Below are 27,637 nucleotides of genomic sequence, written 5' to 3'. Positions count from 1 at the left end.
AGAGTTCCATTTCCTGATGTGCCAAAAATCTATTTTCAATTGTAAAAATCATGAACATCACAGAATATCATTTAGTACTCGGAATAAATACTTTTGAGCTCAAATCAAAGGCATGTCCGATCAGAACTTTTGCAACATGTTGGCAAACAGATTATTTGAGTTATTAATTTCAAAAAGCTCTCTGGCAACAATTTGAATGCTTTCACTTTCCCCGTCACACCGTTGCAAAGTTTCAAGCAATAGTGGAGATGTACATAGATAATGAATGGGAGCCGCATCACCTCCGAATCACCATGACTGAGCTGCAAGTGCCTTCCCTATGAAAAAAACCAGTCTTTAGATTATATCTATGAACTTCTACTTCCAGCCGGTAGTTATTTTCAAGTTGAAGTTTGGGTTGGGAGGTTTTAGTTAGGATTAGGTTAAAAAGTTGGAGTATGGGGAGAGAGAGTAAGGCTAGTACGTGGAGAGAAAAGTTGGAAGGGAAAGTGAAAACCCAAACCCAAACCAAAACTCGTACTTCTCTCTAAAGGTTGGAGTACGTGGAGAGAGAAAAGTACATGAAGAGAGAAGATTGTAAAGAGGAGAATGAAACTCTAACTCAAACTCGTACTTCTCTCTAAAAATTTTAGTACGTGGAGAGAGAAAAGTACGGGGAAAGAGAAAGTTTAAATTTTCTTTATGACAAATCTCTCTCTCTCTTCGATTAATTAATTAAATTAAAAACTCTCTGGAAAATGTCTGGATAACAAAAGTGTACTTAACCGAATCAGAACTATCACCTCTAATGTAGATAGCATTAGATTGATAAATCATGAATCTATACCAAAATACGTATTGCTGGAACTGGATGATAGCAAATGCAACTCTACAAAAACTATATGCTAACGTGGAAAGCTATCTAAATTTTGATCCACATGATATTCCAATAATTTCCATCATTGACTGACAATTGGTAATAGACTTAAATCTCCTCCATTTATTTTCAGCAGATCAAATAATATACCATGCACAAAAACAGTGTATTCTTTATAAATCACTGGCGTATTGGGAAAAGAAAAATAATTGGTTGTCATGAAAGACGTGTAAATTGTGGTCTGCGGGCCAACAGATACTTGACTTTGAATGCTTTGATAAGTCACTACCGCCAAAGCTTTCAGAATATGTGTTTTGAATATTCAATTTTCAATCTTTGTTTTGACCATCACATCACTGGTTAAATAGAATTTCCATTCACCGCTTTCATTAAAGAAATGCATTTTTTCTCTTCTATTTGTGACAAATGTATAATGGAATGAAATATTGGTCTTTACACTTTCAGATTTTATGATCTGTTTGATAGAAAGGATTTTCATTTCTATCGTTAAAATATAAAAAATATAAAAAATATGTAAGCATTATTTTTAAAAATTCAGTCAATAAATATGTCTTCAATTAATTTTGGTGATATTTATAATAATATTCTTTTATGAAAAAGTGGAGTAAAAAAAAATCCAACCATATAAGAAATATAAATAGAATGTTGAGAAGTGAGCCACTAGAGAATCTTACCACTTTCCACTTTCTAAGAAAATAAGTGAAGTAAATGAATCCAAGGAGCTGTACATCTGAAGAATTTGTCTAATAACTAAGGACAAATCCCAACTAACATTCTCATACTTGTCTATCTAGTTAACAAACTGTTTACCACCACTTGAGAGTTTAACTTACCAATAATTTTGTGTCAACCAAGAGCAATTTTTCTTGCACAACTTGCAAAATAGAAAGAGATTCCATTAAATTATTTGTATGAAAACTCTTATAAATAGAAAATATATAATCAACAACACTAGAGTTATCATGTCCAATGCCATCAATGCCAATATGCCAAAGATTCTCACTAATTGAGCCATCATTATTAATGACGTGTGACAATTATTTCCAATTATTGAGAAATACATGAATCTAGTGACACTCTTGATTGACTTGTTGTAAAGGATGTTTCAATCTTTTACTTCTACACTAACCTCATTGTCCTTTTTGAACTAGATGAGCACAAGGGAGGGATGGGGAATATTGACAAGAACCTCATATACCGGTTGAAGGTTGCATCCATTTTGCCATCTTCCATGGTTAAATGGTTCCAGCATTATATGAGGTGTGAAGGCTTTTGGGTACCAAAAGGAGCCAATATAACTCTGGTTGATTTGGATTTCCCCACTCTTCTTAACTCCAGGGAGGATTGAAGTTTGGAGTTTGTTAGAGATGTGGAAGAGATAGTAAATGGTCCATCTCACAAGTGATACAAAAGAAATTGAATGATGAAGGCTCAAGTTTAAGATGCAAGGCATATGAAGAAAGAAACAAAGGAGAGATGACTCACTATCAGTCTCAGTCTACACAGATATCTCTTTATTGAACTTCTTGGTACAAGACCCAAGAAATGGGTTAGGCTCTTCTAGGAAGGGTTGGTTATGTTCTTCCATTTTGTTGGGTCAGGATATAGAGAAATATCTTATATTTTTTCTTTATCTTTTCTATCTATTGCAGTTTTTGTAAGCTAGCATGTGTATAGAAAGCCAAAAAAAATTGATGTAGACTAGATTAGGAGAATAGGCTTATGTCTTTGAGTTAAGTAGTAATAGTAGTTTGGGGTATTGTGTTGTTTAAGTACAAGCAGTTGTTCTTATTTCAAAACACCTAATTCTCTTTTACAATAATAGGAAGAGACTTTACCATACCAAGCTATATAATTATTTTAAGAAAAACAACACTAAAAATATTAAAATCAAAATTGTCATAGATATGTAAATATAACTATCTACTAGTAAACCTCATCTAAGCATATTAATTGTTAACTAATTCCAAATTTAATCATATTTATTATTTGGATAAACCAATAAATCTAAGACACATTTAGTGTTTGTTAAATTATAGCGAATTAGTTTTTTTTTTAACCTATATCGCTTTAAGAATTGGGAACATCAATCTTTTTAATGAAAACATTCTATGTTAGTGCTAAAATATGGCTGCTATTTAAAATTTTAATTTTTATTCTTCTTTAAGATAATCTATGCTCAAAATATGAATGTTAATGACATTTAATTATTGTGTTTATTATATTCATTAAATTATATTACATGTGTTACATACTATTTGATTTTTTTTAATGCCAATTATAGTTGTATACATATTGAAATTTCATCATAAAAGTAATGTTCTATACATCTTATTTTAAATCATTATTATATTTATCATTAGTTATATTTGTCAATATATCTATTTTGTCTCTAATTCTTGTCGTAAGATCATGAGAATATAAGTGAATCAGAAAATTAGTTAATTGATGCTCTATTATTTTAAGAATTTATGTTAGGTAGTGGGCACTCCTATTTTAATTATCTTCACTTCTAAAAGAAAGATATGATTGGAAATAGGGGAATTGTGATTAAATAAATATCTTATGATGATTAAATAAATATCTCCCACTTATCTATCTTATGAAAGTTAAATATTGGTTAATAAAGACATCACTCCTCTTTGGGCATTACTTCTAAATCTAATATTCCAATTTCTATTGATAACTATCATGTTTTAAACAAGAAAATGGCATGCCAATTTGAAAAATAACTACATAAATCTAATTTTGATTCATATTACTGTTCACTCCAATTATTTCCATAATTGACCCAAAATTAGTTATTAGTGGACTTAAATCTTGTCCATTTTCTTTTCACAAATACTCATGTTGATCTTGTCTATTTCCTTTACTCATATACTTGTCAAAAACATATATTTTAACTTGTCATGTATAAGATTATTATTACTACTTAATATTTAGAGATCATGTGGTTAAAAGTTTCTTTTAAAGAGATAAGATGTCATTAACATTGTCTATATTCAAATTTTGTTTGGACTTTGAAACTAGTAAATATTAATGTTAAACATTTTAATAAAAATATATTTTTAACTTACTTATTTATAAATATTACACATTAGTTAATTAATAAAATAATAGCATGATAATAACATCAAGCTCACTTCTTGCTTATAATTTTGAAAGGAAAAATAAGACACTTTATACTATTATTTTTGTAAATTAATAAAATATATGATATTTTATAAATTGATGTAGGGAATTGGGAATTGGTCTTTCAAACCCACCTTGCGGAGTTTTTGGAGATTGGAGAGAGTAGCAATAGCTTCTTCCCACTTTTTGCTTCCTCAGATGTTCACTGTATAAAGAGACAAATATTTCAAACTCGGTAGATTTGATAGGAATGGGCTAATCTCCATCCAAAATGTACTAAAGACAAAACAATGTCAAATTTATTTATTTTTCCAGATTCTCCAAAACATGAAGATATTTTTTTCAATTTTTTTGTTGTTTTTATACTACAAACTATGGAGATCATGAAGAACAAACACTGAAATTTTTAGAAAAATCTATGATGTTTTCTATTTTTTCAAAATTGATCAACTATACAGTTTGAATGACAGATGGCTGTGTTCAATTTAAAAGACTTTCCAAACTCATGTGAAGCTCCCTCACCCCAAAAAGACTTCCATAACAAAGACAAGTAAAGAAAAGTGAGAGACTTCAACTTTCCATTAGGGGGAGTAGAAAAACTACTGTTGAAACTCTGCAAGGTGAAACATCGATGAATTTACGTGACCATCGAGGTGAACAGGTGAAGCGAGATTTCTTTCACGGAGGGGGCATGCATTTGCAGGTGAACAGATGAAGCAGCGTGATATTGTTATGATTACAAATGCAACTCTGCAATATTGAAGCACATTACTTTCCATGATTTCTGGACACTAAAATTTTTTCAATCTATACTTTAACAGAGAAAAGACAATACGAAATGTTTAAGGGTAAGTGATTTAATGAATAATGAAAGAGGGTGCCGTGTATGCAAAGAAATAGTGTTCCATCCACACTAACATTTTGTCATTTGTCATGGATTTTTTCAAGTAGAAAAGTCATGTGATGGTAACGCATACCGAATTCATCACTCCTCATTGAACAACAAAATGCCGTGTCAAAATGGGTAATTAATTATATGGATCGCTATTCTGATTACTTTTTATTCCAACTATTTCTATCATTGACCAACAATTACTACGAGAGAGTGGATAACTCAGTAAGTTAAATTATAATATTGCTATTAGAAATTAATTATGTAGTGTTTGAGATAAACTTCTTGACTTATATTTTATGATAATTCATTTCTCATGAGAATAATCATTGGATCTAGCTGGTGCTCACATAGGTGAAACACGAACCAACTAGTTTGACTCAAAACCTATATAGTTAAATCCTAATAGCAATATCATAATAATTACTAGCAGACTCAAATATTTTTAATCTTCTCTTCCATAAATATTTGTGTGAACCACAGGAGCCTTTCACATAAACTGCAGTAACTAAAGAACAATAAGTTATCAAAACTTCTTCAAGGGTTGGAAAATACATGTTAATCTTCTTCTTTTTTCATTTTAGCTTTTTATTTAATTTTGTTTATGAATAACAAAAAAGATCTTGTCCCATTTTTAACAGCTTAGTTTTCCTCTAATTAGGTTAGCTTCTATGTATTGATTGGTAGATGTGTTGACATGCTTAGTTGGCCTAGTAGTGAAGAAACTGTATTTTTGAAAGAAAGGTCACGAGTTTAAATCCAATAGGAGGTAAGGTATGTATACATCCTTTCTACCACAATTACATGAATCTAGCAAGTCCAAGGAAGTGACAGTCACATATTAATTAGGTCTCTAGAGCTAGCTAGTCCAAGTACATGGTAGTCATGGGTCTCTCTAACAAGTCCAAGTACATGGTAGTCACATATTATTGTAACTATAAGTAGGACCAGAATTAGATGAGTACCATTGACTATAAAAACACCTTTACTTTCCTTTGACTTTAAACATAAAATTCAAATAATCTTTATCCTTATCTCATTAAATTCTCACACATCTCAAAGGCCTAAACATGATCAACAACCTCCACCATTACTTGTCCATAGTCCATGAAGATTTGATATGATTTCTATTTATTTAACTTTTACAATTTAGAACTTTCAATTGTCATTTTAAAACTAATTGTGATGAAAAATGTTGATTGAAAAATAATCACAATTAGAACCAAAACTATTCATATTAATTCTTCACAATTCATCATCCTTATTTATATTCACAAATGGATAATTGATGTAGTTAGCTTTGCATGCATGCATTTTTTAACCTTAAACTTTTCAATTGGATTGAATTTAACAGTGCAAGTTATTCCAAATTACAAAGTTAGTCTATTTAAGGACTAACATCTTGATTCATTTAAATTACTGTAGGATAATCAAAATAATATCTCCATTAAAGAATTAAAAAACATCATAAACTGAATCATATATTTAGGTTTTATTTTCTTTCATTGTCATTCTAGAAATCCTACATACTTTCTTGACATCTTTGGTTTTATAGGAATAAAATATGGAAACATTGGTTATTTCTAGTAAGTTCCAACATAGTATCTATAAATACCACCCCATCTAATTAATGTGCTACTACATAATATTTTAAGACTTCGAAAAAATTTTGGGCAAACTTTGCTAATTTAGACCTCATGATAACAATGGTGAGCTCTTATATGCGATAGAAAGCTCTAAATTTTACTGGGAATAGAAAGTCTGAAAGAGGACTCTCCCCAGTCCCCACAAAAAATCCACCAAAATACATACACTATATCTCAAAAATCTACCCAGAGGCACTCAACAAGTTCTGATACCATGCAAGGTTTGAATACGAAGATAGCCACCCAAGATGTAGAGGTCAAATAGAAAGAACAATAACAAAATAGAATCAATATGACAAGAATAAAGTGTATAACCATTAAAATTCTCTATAGAATAGATCAATTAGATTGAAATGGATAGATAGATAGGAGACCCCTTAGTTAAAAATAAGCCAAGGTGAGACATAAAAAGGGGTAATACTATGTGAATCATCTTAAAGTGTATAACTAGGCTTTGATACCACTTGATGCAGTACAAGGTAGGAGAATGCCCAAAGGAGATTTCCTAGCCCACAACAAATAATCAGACAAAAAAATATAAATAATAATGCAAAGATTTTGATTCAAATATGAAAACTCTCACAATAGAATCATAATATTTTCATTCAACATGCCTAACTCTAAGGCCTTCCGGGTTACGGCCATATACATAAGTAATTCTGCAAGACCTCGCAAGATCCAACCACTAGCTATCCTAAATTTGCAATATGGTAGAACCTCAAAGAAGAATATAAACTTGTACTCTTAAGGAGCCAATAAACCTTCTTGTTTTCCCAAGCCCACGCTTGCTTCTAGGTTTGTTCAACTTTGCTCCTCTCAACTGCTCTTCTTTTCCATGGTGAAAATGAAATATATTAGTCTAGACTCCACAAGACCCTCACCATATACTAAACCAAGCCACAGGTCAGCCTAGAATAATGGACATTGCACTCACATTAAGTACACCCTCAACCCACAAGTTAGCTTAGCAACAAACTTTAAATGTATATAATTATGAAATACTTAGGACATGCCCCACATTTATGATGCATAACTAACTCAAATGTACACATAATAATACACACAATTAGACATAGATCCATGTGCCATCCAAAAATCCAAATCCAAGAGTGTACATGCCAAATCCCTTAGATCAAAGATAGCTAAAACAATCTCCAAAGTCTTTCAATAAATTAAGAGCACATGACCAGTAGTCACCAAAATGGTTCTAACTCCAATCTGATTACTCCAATCATCATGTGCACTTAGGAAAAAATTGTCCAATATGCCTCAAACACATCCCCAACTGTGCAAACCACATAACTCCACAAATATGAGCTCGAAGGTCCTCCATACAAGATTGTTGACTTCCCTGGGATACTCCTACATCAGATTATTAAAATCATTGAGGTAATTGGAAATAATTCCACCTTCTTTCACCTTAAGTTTACAGAATTTATTCATGATGAAGATTTTGTTTATAGCCTATGCAATTGCATACATGCCTGAAAAATTAACCCATATTTTCTTTGTAGTCTTCTCATTGATGACATTAAAAAGAGCGTTATTTTCTAGTGCAAGAAAAATTAATGCTTTCGCCTTCTTCTCTAAAGTCTCCCAATTTTTGTTTGCCATATATGCTAGTTTCTTTTCCTTTCCTTCTAGTGCGAGAGAGAGAAATATCTTGTTTAATTAACAATGACTCCATATGTACCTTCTAAAGGCTGAAATTTTGCCATACAATTTTTTGTAATTTTGCATCCTCCATCTTTCTAGAAATTCAACACTTATTTTAAAACTTCATTGCTTGTGCTCTAATTCCCATTGAAAGGATTTGAATGTGAAAAGGAAACAACAAATGAAAATGAATAAACAAGAGAAAACACAAATAAACACAACAGAAGATTTATTGATTCACCATAAATTATGGTTCCATCCACATTGAGAAAAGTATTGTATTGATTAATAAAAGTTATTTATAATGATGCAATAGTAACATTTTTATAGATATCAAATACATAAAGAGTTTTTGAAGTGAAGAGGCATAGAATTGGAGGGAAATCATTTGTGACTATTTCCCTTCATATTAATGAATATAATGATATTACACTTTTTTTTTAAATGCTTCATTTTATTATGCATTAGGTATTTTAAACCAAAATGCAAAACCTTCATTATGCAATCAATAGTTGACTAATGTTTTTAGATGAAAAAAATTAGTTACCATGATCAACATCATGGCTTGCTTGATACAGAGTTGTGAAATCAATTTGATATTTGCTTGGATCAAGCTTTCCATTGAAAATATGCTTATTCTGTTGTATTCATCATACAAAATCAAAGAGTAGACTTTTGCATCACAGATGTTGTGCTAAAAATTGCCAAATATTCATAGTTTCTTAAGGAGGGAGATTAGCCATAGAGAATAAATTACTTAGGTCCTCAAAGACAAGGATTTGTTACAAAATATCTCTTAAGATTTCAAGATCCAAGAGGGTGCATTAACACTTGATAATCCCTCAGGTCACCATCTCACTCTAGAGAATCTGCCTTTACATTTAATAATTTCTCATAATGAGAGATAAAACCATGAGATCACCCTTGATGGGCTTGATCTTAGGCGAGGAATGATGTTCTTAAAGAGAGAAAACATAAAAAACTCTTTAGCAAAACTACTTCCCCTAGCCTTGATCTATTCCCATCCTAAGAAAATATCATTATCATATTATAAAATGAAATAGATGATATTATATTAGAATATTTATTTATTCTAAAACTAGCCATCTATTGAATATTAGATAATTATCTAAGTCTATTATTGTTGGTGTAAATATGTATTTACTATTTACACTTACTTAAGTTTACTTAGGTTAATGCATATTGAATTGAATACATATCAATATTTTGATCATACTCTTTCTAGTCTACAGTTGCACTTGTATTTGAGTTCTTAGTTCTTGGGTGAATTTTTCCCTAAGGAACATTCTTACATGGTATCAGAGCTTGGAGAATCTCTCTTCACATAGTCATTCGAGAACATAGTTGCTTTAGCACCTCAACCCAAATCTGGAGAACTACAAAAATTAGGAGCATCTAGAGCTAGAACAGACTGTGTCATTGCATTTGGAACATCGATTCAGTGAAAATAAAAAAAAAGAATTGGCTACCCTAGGCAAAAGTTGATCATGAAGAAAAAAATTATTGCAAATCGGCACCTAGAGGCCCCGATTTGCGAGTTCAAGTATGATCATTTTTAGATCTACAATTTACTTTTTCAGCTCTGACTTTAATTTCTCTATATTTCTGTCACAATTTTATTGCAAATTTCTGGAAATTTTTTTGCCTAGTCAGGCTAGCAGAGAATTTTTTTTGCAGAACCGGCCAGTCACACCACAACCCTGCAATTTGGGGGAATATTCTATTAGTACATTGACATCTATTCAGTGGACTACATTTATTACAGCAAGCACATTCTATTTTCGACAATACAATAATTCCAGTGAGCCAAACTTCCCCTCTAGCCAAGTCTCACACCACACCCGACGGGCTTTGTGTTTAATTTCCAATAATCAACGGCTTTAGTTTTAAAGTATTTTAAAACCCTGCGTGGGGTAAATGTGGGATATTTCCCCACTCCCTAGTGCCAATTTTAATTAAACCCTAGCCCATAAAATTATATTTCTAGTAAGCACTTACAAATGGGTGGTTACTCTATCAGTGTCCTTGTTTTGTTGGCACCTGTGAAGGTCTTCCCAATGGTGACAACTTTCACCATGCACCCACATCGCAATTCTTTGACATGTTGACACATAGACATGTGTCCCCCCTAGTGGACCTAGCCACCCACCTTCTCTATGTACGTGGACAAGTTGTACACCTCACCCACCAGTAGAGTAGCACATATGTCTGCCCAATTAGCAACTAACATGTAGTGCCACATCTACAAATCTACCATGTGGAATACAGTCAGCGTCCACTTCATAAGTCACATTAGTGCATTAATCGCTCAGGTATAGCAATACAAAAAGAAACTCTTAGAATTAGGGGACAAGAAGGTGAGCACATTCATTCAAAAATGTTTTGGTAATTTATAGAAGTATGATATCTTTTATCATTTCATATATTAATTATATGTTGAATTATAGAATTGTATGCTCAAGAATGTACTCCACAACGTCGGTTACCTTTTTCAATTGATCTAAACCAAATAATAACAAGTGAAACATACCTCGTAGATGGTATCTTTTAACTATTAAATTTCTTTATCTATTTATTGATATAAAATTACTTAATCATGTATCTAACATATTTTCTATAATATTCAAAAAAATAAGATATAATTTATGGAGATGAAGCGTCAATGGTGAATGTTACCCCTGAGAAAACATTTCAACAATCCATTTCAAGTAATGTGCATTATAAATATTTATATACTAGTTACATTATATATTTTCACGCTTGAAAATGTTATCTAGGTTGATCGTTATTGAATGTCAATGCTATTTAAGTTTTCAATGTTCAAAGTGAAAATGAACATATGTTACCCTTTTGTATGTATCCCAAGCAAACATCAACAGCAATGGATGTAATGCAAATTGGATATGGTATGAAAATTATTAAATGGATTTTATTGTGATATTTAATTTTTATTTGGTTCATTGAGTCTATGTTTTAAATGTGTGTGTTATTATAGATTTAAATGATAAAGTAGAAGATTATATGTTTCCATATTCTATTGATCTCAACCATACACCAATGGATGATGCTATGCAAATGGGAGATGGTAAGAAAATCATGAAGTAAGATTTAGTCAATTTTGAGTATTCAATTTGTATAATGGTTTTATCTAAGTTGATTTTTGAAATGTACATGTTTTTACAGTGTTAATTGATCAAAAAAATAGTCAATAACTATATTTGGATCTTAATCAAGAAACTTCAATAATAGTAAATGCAATAGAAACTAGAGATGGTGAGAACATTATGATATTCAAAATTAATCAATTTCAAATCTTTCTTTTGTAAATTAGTTTTATAACTAGCTCATGTCTTTATAGGCATGGATGATACTATAATGGAGGGTCGTGGTCAATATCTCTTAGGATAATCATTTTCTGAATTAGTGTAATAAGAGGTATCTAATGACTATTTTAACTCCATTTACAATTTGACACTTGGAGATAATACCTTGTCAATGAATATAAATTTTTTATATACTTTTGAGTGGGACAAGTATTGAATCTCTTGAAAATTGACTAACTTTTTTAGTAGATTTTAATCATTTTATCTAAAGAAAGAAAAATTAATGTATAAGGGTAAAATAAATTTACAATATACTAAATTGCGTATTAAATTCTTAGTGAAATAATTTATTATAACAGTCCTATAAATTGAATTCGACTTAATTACATCAATAAAATAATGTTCTAAATTACCATATTAACATAAATATCTTTTGATTTGTAATATGTTAAAACATGATAAGCATAATGTTCAAAAAAAATATTTATATATTATCTTATTTATAAAAAGTTATATAAATTTTTTTTAAAACAAACTAAAAATATAATGTATAATGTCCATTTTTTCATTTACCAATATTTGAAATAAAATAAAAAATTTAACTTATGGATGGAAATTAATTTTAAAAATATTTCTATTTATTTTAATGAAAATTATTCATGAACATCTATCGTTGAATAGTTAAATTTCCTAGCACCATTCTTATATTTGATTTATTTTTATTGGTTAGAGTAAATCTTATTGTGTGACACTATTATTATTTTATTAAATTTTTATAAATAAATGAATAAAATAACTTAATTTTATATGGGTCATTAATATTTATTTTAATCACCAATTGTGGCATGTTATGATGCTTAAGTTGTTGAGTTGTTATCCTTGTCATCAAAGTTCAAATCTAATGGGGATGAGGTCCCCTGTTTGTGGCCTCATCAGTTCATAGAAAATTTAACTTATGGATTGAAATTAGTTTTAAAAATATTTCTATTTATTTTAACTAAAATTATTCATGAACATCTATCATCAAATAGTTAAATTTCCTAGCACCGTTCTTATATTTGATTTATTTTTATTGGTTAGAGTAAATCTTACTGTGTGACACTATTATTATTTTATTAAATTTTAATAAATAAATGAATAAAATAAATTAATTTTATATTGGCCATTAATATTTAATGTAATCACCAATAGTGACATGTTATGATGGTTAAGTTGTTGAGTTGTTATCCTTGCCATCAAAGTTCATATCTAATGGGGATGAGGTCCCCCATTTGTGGCCTCACTGGTTCATAGCTTTAGGTCAAAATGTTTACCCCTATCTAAAAAAATTTAAAAATAATTATTATTATTTTAATCTCTTAATTTAATTTGGTCATTCTATTTAATATTTGATTTAAATCATTAGCCCATTATTATCTCTTGATTTAATTTGGAGGATTGTAATCTTTATTTTTTATTTTATCATATAGTGTTTGAGTTCATTATAAATCAATTCACAAAAATGATACCAAGTTTACCATGAGCTAACTTTGAGTAGACTTAATAGTAAGCAAGACAAAAAAAATAGCAAGATAAATGTGATGGGGGATGGCATATGCTATGATGGATGATGCGTTGGGAAAGAAATGGGTTGGCTAGGTAACTGGCTCCAAGTTTTAATAGCTTATGTTCCAATTTATTAAGATCAATTGGTAAATTTGACACCAAAAATACTAACTAAATTGTGGAGATATGGAATATATTTACCATCAGTTACTTTGAGTTTTTTAACACAAAAAATAGCAAGTTGAATGGCATATGGAAATGCATATGCTATGATGGATGATGCATTGGGAAAGAAATGGGTTGGCTAGGTAGTCGGGTCACTAAGATGAGCTCCATAAATAGAAAGATATCTACTGTGAATAGGTGTAACAAATCCTCAAATGATGAAAATTGAATTTGGGAGTGTTGTAGCTAGTTTCCAGATTTAGTTTTTGTTTTTAATTTATTGTTTCTTATATTTGCATTCAATATTTCCTAAGAAACTCATTTTCTTGTTATAACGCAACAAAAATGGAATCATTTACATATTTCCATTTTCATATTTTCACATAAACTTTCCAGTTTATTGTAGTGCAACAATAGTTGTTTTCTCTTTTTTTAACTTGTTTTCTAATGAGACTATGACCTCATGGAATTATCTTATAAATTCATTTGTTTTGAGAGATCTTTGTAAGCCCTTCAGATTTGGAGATCAGTTATAGGGAATAAAATGCAGTGTATTTTTTGATTAAATTTGAAATATAAAATAGCACACTATTGAGTCATAAAGCTGAATAGGAAGAAAAATAGAATAGATAAAATAGAACTAATTTTATTGCTAAATAAATGTGACTGCAATATCACAAGTTGTGAGTATGCCTCTATTTATAAAGGTCTCTTAGCAATCAAAAGTTTCTAGAATTCTAATTAGAATTGATGTTCATTCTAACAACCTTCTAAATGGCCAAACACATGTTGTGGTGGAAGGGGTATGACTTATTACTTTTGATAGCATTGAAAGTATCCTTAACTATTCATTGGGAGATTGGGAATGTGAGAAATAGATTTACTTAGTCAACAAACCTCCACTGAACAAAACAACAGTTCGGTTGCAACTAACATAAGGAAGATATATTAGTTATTCCAACAACCTCCTTTAATTTCTACCACTCAATTTTTTTAAAATTTCGGAGAAATTACAACAAGAAAGTTAAATAACTATCACCCCAAAATTAAAATAAGATGGGTATTGGCATTGTGCCTTCTTAGGTACCCATTTAAATATAAGAAAATTTGTTTCCCCTTCTTTAGGGTTTTTCACCTAAACAAGTAGTTTTGGCTTACCACAAACCTTTCAATAAAATTTTAGGTTTTTCACCTAAAAAAATGGTTCCAGATTACCACAAACCCTTCAATAAATATAGAAAAAAATATCATTTTACTAATGGAAAAAAAATCTTTAAGCTTTTCTCTTTTATGAAGTCTCACTTTTCATGGATGTCTTGGTAGATAATAATTCTGATTTGCACAAACCATTTGCAGTCCTTCTTGAGAGTTCACACTCACACTTGAATATTTTAAATCATACCTGTGAGATTTTTCCAACTTGATCCATAACTCCATCCAACATCCATTTTGAAGCATTTCTCCAAAATTATTTTTACACTCTTTATTCCAACATGTCTTTTCACAATGACTCTTTAATCCAAAAAGATTGCATGGATGTAGATCCCAACACTTGTCTTTCATATGCCCTTTCCTATTACAAATGGAACATTGCATATATTGTTTACATTGAACAAATTTGATTTAATCTACATAATCATTTCTTTCATCTATCATATATCCTAGTCCTTCATACTTTGGTCTCATTATTGGCTCAATAGCTCAATGATTCCTTGTTCATGTTTTCCCAATCATTTACCTTTGTAATCCATTTTCTTCATTATATCCCATCCAACATTCTTATTATCATAACTTATAATATTTGATGCCACATTTTCATATTCTTCATCACAAACAACCTCAATAGAGTCACACTTTTCTAGTGGTGAATTCGAATCATCTATACTAGATTAAACATTGCATACTATTTTTTTTTCGCACATGCATTTCTTTCAATGAAAGATTGATTTAGTTCATCCTTTGACATGTGATTTTCTTCTTTTATTTTTTTCATTTTCTCCTCTAATTCATCCTTTAACAAGTAATTCTTTTCTTTTACTTTCTTCATTTCCTCCTCTAATTCATCATCTCTTTTCTTAACATTATCCGACAACTTTAAAAAGTTGCATCTTTCTATATCCATTTCATTTCTTAACTGTGTCAGTTCTTCTTGCAAAAAATTCTTCTCACAAATTAAGTCTCCATTTTCTTTCTTCACATTTATTAATTCTTCTTCTAAAAATGTCTATCTCAGAAATTAAATTTTCATTTTCCTTTAACACTCTTTTACCTTGCTTCCCCATTGCGATTAATCCACAAATAACACTTTCTTTGAATTAACCTAGCATTTTTACCACATTTCACAATCACAAAGATAATTTCTCTACATTGATGAAATAGATAATTTTACCTTCAACAATCTCATTCTTCTCTTACTGCAACAATAGACAACATACCAACAACCAACTTCCCTTCTCTCCAGTAATCTTTTACTAGGAACTTTTTATTCTCCTTTAAGAAGCAACTTAAAAAAAATGAAACAATCTATTCCACTGCCCATCATGGCTTTCCAAACATCTAGAGGTTTCTTTGGTGCTCCTCAATCAGATTATAATTTGAAATAGGAAAAATCACACAAAAAAATCTGCCACAACCCAAGAGTCAAAGATGCTCTAATACCATGATAAAAATTGAAATATACTAGAACGGATAAGGTGATAGAGTATTTCATGGATATTATCATTGTATGAATTTTCACGGATCACTAAAGGGTTCAACATAATTTTATTATGATAAATGAGATTTTTGGTCATTATATGTAAGTAAAAGTAAGTGTGAAAATTTTGATAGTACAATGTTTTTGTATGGATAAAACTTGTAGAATTTCCCATAAAATTTGAGCAGTACAATTATTTGGAGTTCATTAGTAAATCTTGCGCATGACAAGTCAAAACAACTTTATTTGTCCCTACAACTAGTGAACCTGTAAAAGAGAAGTAGATAAAATTGTCAACAAACAAAGAACATTCTTAATTTAGGTAATTGAAGAAATTAAAAGTGTATTGATCCAACTCGCTTAAATTTACTTTCTCTATTTAGAGCTCTCCACATGTCCTATGGTGCTTCCTCAAACAGGGATGTAAAGTTTTTAAAATATAACTAATATCATGGCCATGTTGGTAGTGGCTATCTAGCCACGAAATTCATCATGGCTAGATGCCCCATACCCCATGCTCATATCATAGCATTATCGGTCCATTTCTTGGTCACTTTTAACATCTTTTGGTTAAAATGTAGTTAATAATAGTTGTCAAATCATAATTTTGAAAAATGATTCATTGACGATTGTCTTTATAAAGTTTTTACACTAGAGTTAAATATAATATGAATCAAATTTAATAACCTATCATATGTTAAAATTTATTTATTTTTAATTATTTTTCATATTTTTAATATTTTTAATATATTATTATTGGTCGTTGTCTTTTAAATTTTAAATTTATATAATTTGTAACATTTTTTTAATATTTTATTAAATTTAAATATTTTAAATAAATTAATATAATTTTTTAGATTTTAAAATAATTATATGCTAGTATTTCACAATTATTAATTAAATATATTTAGATTATTAACTAAACATGTTAAATTTAAAAGTATTACTTATAAAAAAAAACATAGATAATATTTTAAAATTATTACAGTACATAAAAATCACATATAATATTTCAAATGTTAATAAAAAATAGAGATTAAGAAAGCTACAAAATGATAGAATTCATTATATTCATATATCTATTTAAATTTAGTAGCAAAAAATATCTTAATTAATATATATCTGGATGGAATCAAGCATTGGAGACGTAAATTCGCAGTAAACGATGTGGGGTCTTCTCCCTGCAACAAATATGTTCATGGCGGCTTGCAAGGGGCTGGTAATGCAGTGGGGGCTGCCATGCTGGGATGCCAGCTGGCACAGAGGCTTGTCTAGGTGGGCATTCATGACATTTTCTCAGTGCCAGGGGATTTCAATCTGACCTTGCTGGACCATCTCATTGCAGAGCCCGACCTCAATTTGGTGGGATGCTGCAACGAGCTCAATGCCAACTATGCTGCTGATGGCTATGCCCGCTCCAGAGGAGTGGGAGCCTGTGTTGTTACCTTCACAGTTGGGGGCCTCTCTGTGATAAATGCCATTGCAGGGGCTTACAGTGAGAATTTGCCGGTCATATGCATTGTTGGGGGCCCTAATTGCAACGACTATGGAACTAACTGGATTCTTCATCACACCATTGGGCTTCCACGGCAAAATACAGGCATGGCTTAACATCATAAATTGGTAAACTAACCCTTTTACTTAGAAAATCCTTAAGAATAAACTAGCAGTTCTGTTATTCGATGGCTTTCCCAATATAAAAAGATCAAACTACCCTCAACATGTATTTATTTTTACAGTGGCAGAAATTTCTAGGGTTAATAAAAAACCAAACTACACTCTACGTGGATGGATGCAGGGTGTAGAGGAAGTAGTCAGACTAAATGTCTGTAACAGCACTGATAATTCTCTTATGTCGAAGGTGGGAGATTTGACAAACTGGCAGTTCTGTTATAACTAACCAGCAACCTGGAAGTAGTAATATTGAATTCTAATTATTGATTGAGACAACTGACTGTGCTGAGACAAAAATTACATTTATTTTGTAGAGTTCGCTCCATAAGAGAAGCCTATAGGCTTAAAAATAGCACACTATTGAGTCAGAGCTGAATGAGAAGAAAAATAGAACAGAGAAAACAAAACTAATTTTATTAATAAATATATGTGACTACAATATCACAAGCTGTGATTATGCCTCTATTTATAGAGGGCCCTTAGCAATCAGAAGTTTCTACAATTCTAATTAGAACTGATGTTAATTCTAACAACCTTCTACATGGCCAAACACATGTTGTGGTGGAAGGGGTATGACTTATTACTTTTGACAGCACTGAAAGTATCATTAACTGTTCGCTGGGAAATAGGGAATGTGAGAAACAAATTTACTTAGTCAACAAACATCCACTGAGCAGAACAGCAGTTCAGTTGCAAACGTGGAGGCAGATATATTAGTTATTCCACCAACATTTTTCCGTGTGAGCAAATATGGCTCTTCTGTGGAAATTTATTTCATTCAGATTGTGTTTGATAGTTTTGAATGGCTTGAATTGCTTGAAGTTTGAACGGCATCAAACTATATAAGAGGTAGCCGTGAAAGCCCTCAAGGATAGAGATATTGATAGATTTGATAATGAAGGGAACCTGATTGAAGTATTCTATTTATGTATAATAGAATGAAAGTCCATAGAGTTTTATGGTTGGGAGTGAGAAGATTCCTTTTACATTGTAATGCTAAATAATTGTAGATTGGTTTAAGAAGAGATCAGTTGTAAATCTTCATGATTTTGGAATCATTGGTATTTTAAGTAAAACAGTTTCTAGAATCATTTCGTGAAGATTAGTTGAAATCAACATAGGTAATTTGCTTCACTAAAATAGTTGTTCAGAGTGACTCCTTAAATAAAGGAAATGATATACACAGGTTTGGACACAATTGAAATATAAGCCATAGCGCACGATATCAACAATGCAACTATTCTTCCTAAAATGTGTCTAACTAAGCCATTAAACATGACAATCGCTTTTCTGTCAACAAGCCCAGCTTTTTGTAAGACTCGATGCTGTCATGATAAATTGCTTCAATCCATGCTTGAATCTGGAGCCTAAATCTCTGAGCTTTTCGGGTTTAAATTGTGTGTTCTTAGGAAAACTGGAATCCAAATCCTACAACCTTAATTGAACCGGGGACAAAACAAGTCTGATACATAAACATTTAGTTTGCAATAGAAATTGATTTTAACATAAACGTACAAATATAGACCTAGCAAAGGTTCCTATATATTTGTTGTCTTTATCTCTGGTTAATGCTTACTTAGATGTTGGTTCAGCTTTGGACAGTGCCTTATTTTCTGACTTATGAATTCTAAACTTTGTACACATGATAAAGAAATTCATTGCATGATAAAGAAATTCCTTGCATGATGGATCACATGACACTTATTACTTCTTCTAACAAATACAAAGGGTATCATGCCTAAAACATCCACCGCAATGCAAATCCTCGGAGATGATTTTTTCATCTTTGGTGACGTCGAGTGTAATACAATGATTACCCACCACGCCCACTACCAATGTCGTTGTCTTTGCCTTTGCCATTAAGGAAGCCCAAATTTTAATATAATGCAGAGATATGTGTGTGCTGTTAAGGAAATGGGCTTCAATGCCCTCAGAATGTTTTGCATCTCCAGAGTCAACAGAATGTTGGATGTAATGGAAATACTGGAAGAATCTACAGATCCATGTAGAGCTACATAAAGTTCAGTTGATTCCCTCCTGAATGCTTTAAAGTGTTATAAAGAAGTGTCTGCTCATTGCAAATTGTGATCTGTACTAGCTTTCTTTAACATTTTGTATATCTTTTCATGGAATTAATTGAAAAGAAAATGAAAACTACAGGAACTAATAATATCATCACACAAATTGAAGCCTTTCTTTCTAGCCCGTTCACCAAAATTAATTATACCATTCATCTACTATATTATCAATACTGTTGCTAAATGTGACAGCATTTGTATCTAACATCAATACCACTATATTATCAATAAGTTTATAAATTATACAATTTAAGTTCTTCAGCTCTAATTTACACATTAGATTAATTTCCATTAAAAAAAAAATTAGATCCAATTGCATATATGGCACTTTGACATGATTACATCATCGGTGACACCAGCCGTTTCTGGCTCGCCTGATGATTACAAATTTGCAGTTGTCATAAACCAACAGAAAATCTTATCCATTTACCATCCCAGCCTTCTGTACAATGATATCTACTTTCACCTAATTCCCCTTTATACAACTGTCAATACCTAAAATTACAGCATCATACAAATTCAACACTCTCTTTCTCACCCTCTTATTGAAAGACAATATTCCAATCACAATAGAGTACCCCAAACCATAACTCAATCCAAGTCCAACTGCCCACCCTATCATTTCACCATCTGAATTCTCTGTTTCACCATTTTTCTCTATAGTGCTGCAATTTTCATAGCCAGAAGAGTTCTTGCAGAGTGTTCTATTGATGAATGGAATCCCACTTAGCTTAGGATTGCCAAAGTAGGACGACTCCCCAAAGGTTAGGAACTGCCCTCCAAGGGGTACTTCTCCCTCTAACATGTTGTAAGACAGGTTCAATAACTGCAAATAACTCAGCAACTGAAGTTCTAAAGGAATTTTTCCATTCAACCTGTTTAGCGAGAGATCGAGAGACTCTAACTGTACCATGCCTCCCAATGTTTTTGGAATTCGGCCACTGAGATGATTCTTGGAAAGGTTAAGTGTTATGAGACCTTGAAGGGATCCCATTTTGACAGGAATGCTACCCCATAAATTGTTGTTCGAAAGATCAATACATTTGAGGATGAAAAGAACTTTCACAAAATTTGCATGCCCACCTTTCCATGAAATTTCAATGTTATTTGTATACACAGTATTTACTGTAAATACTGTTTTTCCTGAAGTGTGCTCTTCCAAATGGTTTGGATTACTCTGTGATGCGTTGACTATAGCAAGCAAGTTTGTAAGGTTTCTTGGAATGGGTCCTGAAAGGCGGTTGCTAGAAAGGTCCAGGATTTGTAGATTTGGAAGCTCAATTATCTCAGGAGGAATATTACCCTGAAATTTGTTGGACCTAAGTATCAAGACATGCAATTCAGATAAGTTTCCAATCCAGCGTGGGATTGTACCTTCCAAATTATTATTTCCCAAATCCAATACTTGCAGAGATTGACATTTTACTATGGAGGAGTAAATAACTCCTCTCAAACGATTGCCAGCAAGCTTCGATGTATTTATTTCTTTCAGGTTTCCCCATTCTACTGGCATTTTACCATCCAGCTGATTTTCCGCCAGATCTAGAACTTTGAGAAAAGAGCAATTCCTGAGCAAATGAGGAGGAATCACGTTGCTCAGCATATTATTTGAAAGATCAAGAACCTCCATATGAGAAGTGCAGATAGAATCTGGAATAGCACCACTCAGATTATTTCTCGATGAGGACAAGAACTGAGTTTGCTGAAGATGTTCACCTATTTCAGTAGGAATAGAACCATTGAACTGATTCATTGACAGGTCCAAGGCTTTGACACCAGGAGGAGGAAGCGGAAGAGCACCCTGTAATCTGTTATTGTGCAAATCCATTTACAAATAATCTCTGGATGTTAGGCTATATGGTAGTGAACCTGTTAATTGATTACAACTAAGGTTCAATTTATCAAGACTGGGTAATTTCCATATCCATGATGGAATAGTTGTCAAGCTGTTAAGGGAAAGGTCGAGATGTTTCAATTCATATAGGCTCACAAGGAACGATGGAATTGTATCTAAATTGCAAGAACCTAGTCCTAAAAAGTATAGCTTCTCAAACGGTGGAATCCATGCTGAATCAAAGCTAACCGACAAGTTATTGAATGAAACATCCAGTATTTCAAGTTTGGTGAGATTATCGAATAGAGAAAAGGAAGTGGATGTTGGAGGGATTAAGTTTGTGGTGAACTTAAAACCACTTTGATATTGCATCAGTTATAGGTAATCCGTACAAAATCTAGAGTGATTATGATGAGGGAAACAAGATGAGTGAAAGCATTTGATAATTGATTGTAAATGGGTACCTAACAAGGCTTAAGGCCAGGACCCATCGTCTCTAGACTATGGAGGGATTTCTAAAAAAATAAAAATATGATAATTAATTTATGGGGGGATGTTAGAATAAATTAATTATTTCCCAAACAGTCAGCATTTTCCAGAATGTTCAGTAGTCGGTGGTCAGCACAGACCACTCATTTTCCATGTGCAGCCAACCATTCAGCTGTCCATTTCAACTGTCCATTATAAATTCCATAGCTAACTTCTTCCTACAGTCTACTATACATTTATGATGTATTTGCTTATAAATAGAATGGATTGGGCCTGTGATCAGCAGAGCCCATTTTGGGTTTCTCATTGTGGATCATGAGTGGATGGAATGCTGTAGCATTCTATGGATTTGTAATAGATTCCAGTTATGTTAATGTGTATGAAGTGCTGTAGCACAACTTGATGTCTTTGTGTTTTGCTTATTGATTTGAATGTTTATCATTGCATTCGTGTTTGTCTTTGATCCACTCTGTCCACCTCCTTCCAGTGGTATCAGAGCTAATGGGAGATGATCTTGGAGATCATGGAGAGGTCGATGATCTTGAAGTGTTTTTTGGCAAATGAAAAGTTTCAGCCATTGAGTATTTGTCATTAAGGTTGTGGCATCGTAGCCCAACAAGCAATGGCATTTGAAGTTATCTTCTGCAAGAATAAAGAGAAGAACAACTCAAGAGATTGCTATGAGAAACAAAGAAGCTGTGAAAAGAAAGAAGCCAAAGTTGAAGTGTGCGTTAGAAACATGTGGAGCATCTTTGTGCAAGCGGGAGTGCCAAAGAATGGATACACATGGCATGGAAGATATTGATCATGAAAATGTTTATTATGTCTTTGTATTTGAAGTATGTGTATTTGATGTTATAGAATGGTTAGTGCAAGTAGGTTGAATTGGTGGTGAGTTGTTTGTCATGATTCAAAGGAATTCTAAGGTCTGTGTGTGTGCTGATTTCTAATGGGATATGTGAATGTATAGGGTGCATTATCGGTTGTGCCCGACACCCTAAAGGTTTTTGGTTTGACATATTGATGAATCATGTATGTGAAAAGGATTCCTATAAAACTGACGAGTACAGTAGCTGGGTACCCATGTATCTCGGTAGATGGATTTCTTTTTATATGGACTCAATAATTAGTTTGATGCAGATACAAAAGAGAAAGGCCCAGAGTGATGATAGTTTCCCGATAGTGATGATTCATGGTCAGTAGAACCAATGAATGCTTGGTTTGTAAACCATTGGAGTGCAAAGTTTATGGTGATCTTGAAACCACCTGTGTGATATTTGAGAAGTTCGTGGTCAGCTTGAAACCACTTCAGAATTGCATTGGTTAGGGGTAAGCCGTAAAACTCGAAGTAATTATAATGAGGGAAAACAATATAAATGCAGTAGCATTAGTGATAGAAATTAAGGGGGAGTGTTGGAGGGATTAATTTCTATCAACTGTCGGCAGCCTTATGGTTGGTTAACCATCCACTGTCCAGCCCACACTCCAGCATCATCCAAAGTAATTGCACAGCAGACAAATAGCCGTCCATAGCTGCAAAGAAACAAAGCACACATTTTCCACATGCAGCCATCCAAACACCAACCAACTCAGCCATCCATCTCAACTAATCTCATTAATATTGTAGCTATTTCTATGCTATAGTCAAGATAGCATTAACTATGCATTTTCTTATAAATAGCATAAGCTAGGCTTGTAATCAGCAGAGCCCATTTTTGGGTTTCTCCATGGCTTCTCTTCTCTATGGCTTTCTCTCATTACTTTGGAGTTTCTTCTTTGTGTCTAGTTTTCAATAGTGGAGCCAGTTAAATTGATGGAGTCTAGATAAAGGGTTCTTAAGTTAACAAGATTCGAAACTGTGTATGGGAATGGGCCATTGAGTAGGTTGTAACCGAGGTCAAGATAAGAAAGGGAAGAAAGTGATCCCAGTGAAGGTGGGATTGTCCCGGTTAACTTGTTATTGAACAGATCCAAATGAACAAGTTTCGTGAGATTGACAATGGAGAGAGGAATCTCACCTTCAATGTTGGTATATGAAAGAGAGAGACTCTCCAAGGATGAGATATTCCCTACACCGGATGGAATTTGGCCCTTCACAACTGTATGTGAAAGATCAATGGTGGTTAATGACGAGGAAGGCCCTTGCTGTCCAATTATGAATGAAAGGTCTCCTCCAAGATTCTCATTCTTAGAAAGATCAAGTGAGAAGTTACATTTGCAAACCAAGCAGGTATCTTTGCTGACAAATAGTTGCCAGAAAGATTGAGATGGAGAAGAGAGGTGAGATTAATAAGGGAATCGGGAATTGGTCCTCCAAGTCCACAGGCAGACATTTTTAGTTGTCGCAGGTTGGATAAATATCGAATAGCTCCACCCCACTGTTTGGTCGTAGATATGTTCACACCATCAAGAAAGAGGTTTTCCAAGCTCGTCAGATTTGAGAAACTTTCCAAATTTACAAAGAACTCATTTATATAACCAGCAAATGACAAGTCCAGAAAAGTGAGACTTTTCAAATTATCATAGCGGAGACTGAAATTACCATTGAAGAGGTTGTGACTGAGATTGAGGTGTTGCAACTGGTCGAACTTAAACACAAACGAGCTGATGTTTCCTTGCAATTTGCATACACTCAAATCCAATGAAGAAACATGGCCTGTGTAGATATTGCAGCCGACTCCACTCCACATGCAACAATTGAATCCTTGCCAGGAACCAAGTTTATTATTCTCGTCTACAATGGCTGCCTTGAAATCGAGGAGAAGATTTCTTTCAAGAAGGGGACATGCCACAGTAGGAAAAGAGGTGAAGCAGAAGCAGAAACATGATATTGTTATGATCCCAAATGCAAGTCTGCAATATGAAAACGTACTTTCCCTGTCTCCCTTTTCAACTCTGCTAAAACTCTTATTTGTTTTTAGGAAAAGCAGATTGATCTGAACTCGGGAAAAATGAATGCTGAGTAAATGAATCCCTTTTAGGTTGTTGGAGGTGAGTGGGAATGACGTGTATGAGAGTCTCATCAAAGTCTGTGCAGTCAACGAGTGTATGATAGTAAGATAGAACTTTTGTTGCGATTCTAGAATTTTATTGACTTTATCTGCGTTGATACCATAGTTTTCAAATTGATTTAGGTATTTTGTTGAATGATTTTTATATTCTTAAATGTAATTTTTTAAATCTTACAAAAATCACATTTAAGGATATTTTTAAAAATATTATAAAATTCACATTTAAGGATATAAAAATCATTCAACAAAATACCTAAATCAATTTGAAAAGTATGGTATCAACGCAGATAAAGTCAATAAAATTCTAGAATCGCAACAAAAGTTCTATCTTACTATCATACACTCGTTGACTGCACAGACTTTGATGAGACTCGCATACACGTCATTCCCACTCACCTCCAACAAACTGAAAGGGATTCATTTACTCAGCATTCATTTTTCCCGAGTTCAGATCAATCTGCTTTTCCTAAAAACAAATAAGAGTTTTAGCAGAGTTGAAAAGGGAGACATGGAAAGTACGTTTTCATATTGCAGACTTGCATTTGGGATCAGCCTTTGGCCTTGAGTTTTCCTAAATTATCTTATTTGCTGTCTAAAAAAGGTATTAACACGGTGGGAGATCTTTAGGACTTCAATATTTTAGATTGGCTGCCATGGGATGTCACTAGAGCCCAATTTAATCTGAACAATAAATACAAATCATTTTTTATCTTTGTGAAATCTCTAGTGCCTCTAGAATTGTCTATGAAATTGTGTACCCCAATTCAATGCAATTTCTTGAAAGACTGGCTATGGCTTTCAGCATTTCCTTTCTTGTCTTTTCCTTTGAAGAAAATATATTTACAGCTGCTACCTAATCTTCCCATGAAGTCTCGGTTGAACAGCAAATGGAATTGTAAATTTAGTGAAAAATTTTGGGCAAAACTCTCAGCTAAAATTTGGAAGTCAAAGATTAACACGGAGGCACAATTAATGGCTTGGAAGATATTACATTACAAGTTACCAATTGGTAGCAGGCTAAAATTTATCATGGTTAATCTCATTAATTGTTCTTTTTGCAAGAAATTTGAAGACATGCGTCACATCTTTTGGGGCTGTTCTTTTGCGAAAAAATTATGGAACTCTGTTTTTCATTGTCTTCCTGCTATCTTTTGGCATTACCTTAACTGGAAGGAGGCTTTACTTGGAGTTGAGATTCGAAACAATGTCATTGCTGAAAGTGTTCGACAAACCATCTTATTGCTCATCTGGAGAGTCCGTTGTAAAGCAACTTTTGATAACTCCTATGATCATCAGGAATTTGCTTTTCTAAAACATTATTCAGATATATTTTATTGTCTTGCTTCTATTTTCTCTCAATTGCAGGCGGATTCCAAGAAGAGTACCACGATAACATATCAGATCCAATGTATCCAGCACCAAGTAATTCAGCTAATCAAGAATCAGCAAAATGGTGTGCTTCATAGTCTACAGCCTCTTATCCGAATTCTAATAAATTGTATTTGAAATTGTGCTCTCTTCTCTATGTACCCCTGTGGGTTGTTTTGCCTCTTGTTTCTCCACTGTAATGTTGTCTTCATTCTTTCGAGCAGTTTTATGTGATCTGCTCTTCTTACCTTTGTAATTTGCATTATTTCAATAAATAAATAAAAAATTACCTTTGTAATTTGCATTATTTCAATAAATAAATAAATAAAATTTACTCTAGAAAAACAGTTTCTCAACATTCTTTTAAATACATTTTTATGCAACTAAAAACCCTAGTAATCATTGACTTCAGCATGACATATGGTTGCATATGGTTCATAAATATGGAATCTCAAGACTTTGGCTCGTAACATCATTACCTCTATTTCAGTTTCAGTTTTCATGCTCAATTATTACCTCTATTTCAGTTTCAGTTTTCATGCTCAATTATTTTGTCTGGAATATGTCGCATTTAATGTTTTGACATTAGAGTTTGGATCAGATTTTTTTGCCGCGTAACAAACTTGTCAGTTGACACGTAGACATGAGATGATGTCTTGAAACAGGATACGATGTGTGTATGCAATTTATTGACTGACCTGAATGTGAAGATTCCTATACCAGTACGTCTCTCGGAAATCTAAATTTGGTGTCATCTTTGTCATTCCTTGTTGTAGCGCGAATAGTGGAGGACTCAAGACGCCTATTGAACCTGATCCGTTCGTTTGGAATTCAGAAAGCATCTTTGAATTGGCTGGCTTAAAAATCGGATTCGCGAGTCATTCACCTTGTATGGACATTCAAACTAAAATGAAAGCATTAACGAAACAATCAGTTCATGGACTTCTTAAAGATAAATATTTGAATTGCAAAAATGTCATCTTCAAAATCATGTGATTCCACACGATGCATTTATAAATAAGTAGAATCGTAAATAAGCTCTTTCATTTCATTTCTATAGTGTATATTTTTAAAATAAATATCTTTTATTTTTATAAATAGTTTGAGTATCATAATAAAATTTTATTTATTATTTATAATAGTATATATTAATTTTGAAATGAAAAATCTCTAATTGATATTTTCATAAGATTTTATTTATATATGTCAATATTTGATTAATTACAAGAAA

At 32.4% G+C, this 27,637-nt stretch overlaps 1 protein-coding gene and 2 pseudogenes across 2 annotated transcripts; 1 reads left to right on the top strand and 2 right to left on the bottom strand.

Annotated features, from left to right (window-relative positions):
- The first annotated feature begins 4,847 nt into the window (after positions 1 to 4,847).
- Positions 4,848 to 17,980, top strand: LOC149544477 (pyruvate decarboxylase 1-like; annotated as a pseudogene).
- Positions 17,981 to 19,989: 2,009 nt separating this feature from the next.
- On the bottom strand, positions 19,990 to 25,093 carry LOC149544476 (receptor-like protein EIX1; annotated as a pseudogene). The gene has a single exon (XR_016355054.1). The product of XR_016355054.1 is annotated as a receptor-like protein EIX1 (transcript).
- On the bottom strand, positions 19,990 to 25,102 carry LOC149544475 (uncharacterized). The gene has a single exon (XM_089795143.1). The coding sequence runs from the start codon at positions 21,530 to 21,532 to the stop codon at positions 20,171 to 20,173; it is 1,362 nt and encodes a 453-aa protein (XP_089651269.1). The 5' UTR covers positions 21,533 to 25,102; the 3' UTR covers positions 19,990 to 20,170.
- Between the last annotated feature and the right edge of the window lie 2,535 nt (positions 25,103 to 27,637).

This window comes from Cupressus sempervirens, chromosome 8 (assembly GCF_028749045.1).
Source record: "Cupressus sempervirens isolate cs-2001-9-10 chromosome 8, ASM2874904v1, whole genome shotgun sequence".
Classification (NCBI taxonomy): domain Eukaryota; kingdom Viridiplantae; phylum Streptophyta; class Pinopsida; order Cupressales; family Cupressaceae; genus Cupressus; species Cupressus sempervirens.
This window is presented reverse-complemented; position numbering and strand designations above follow the sequence as displayed.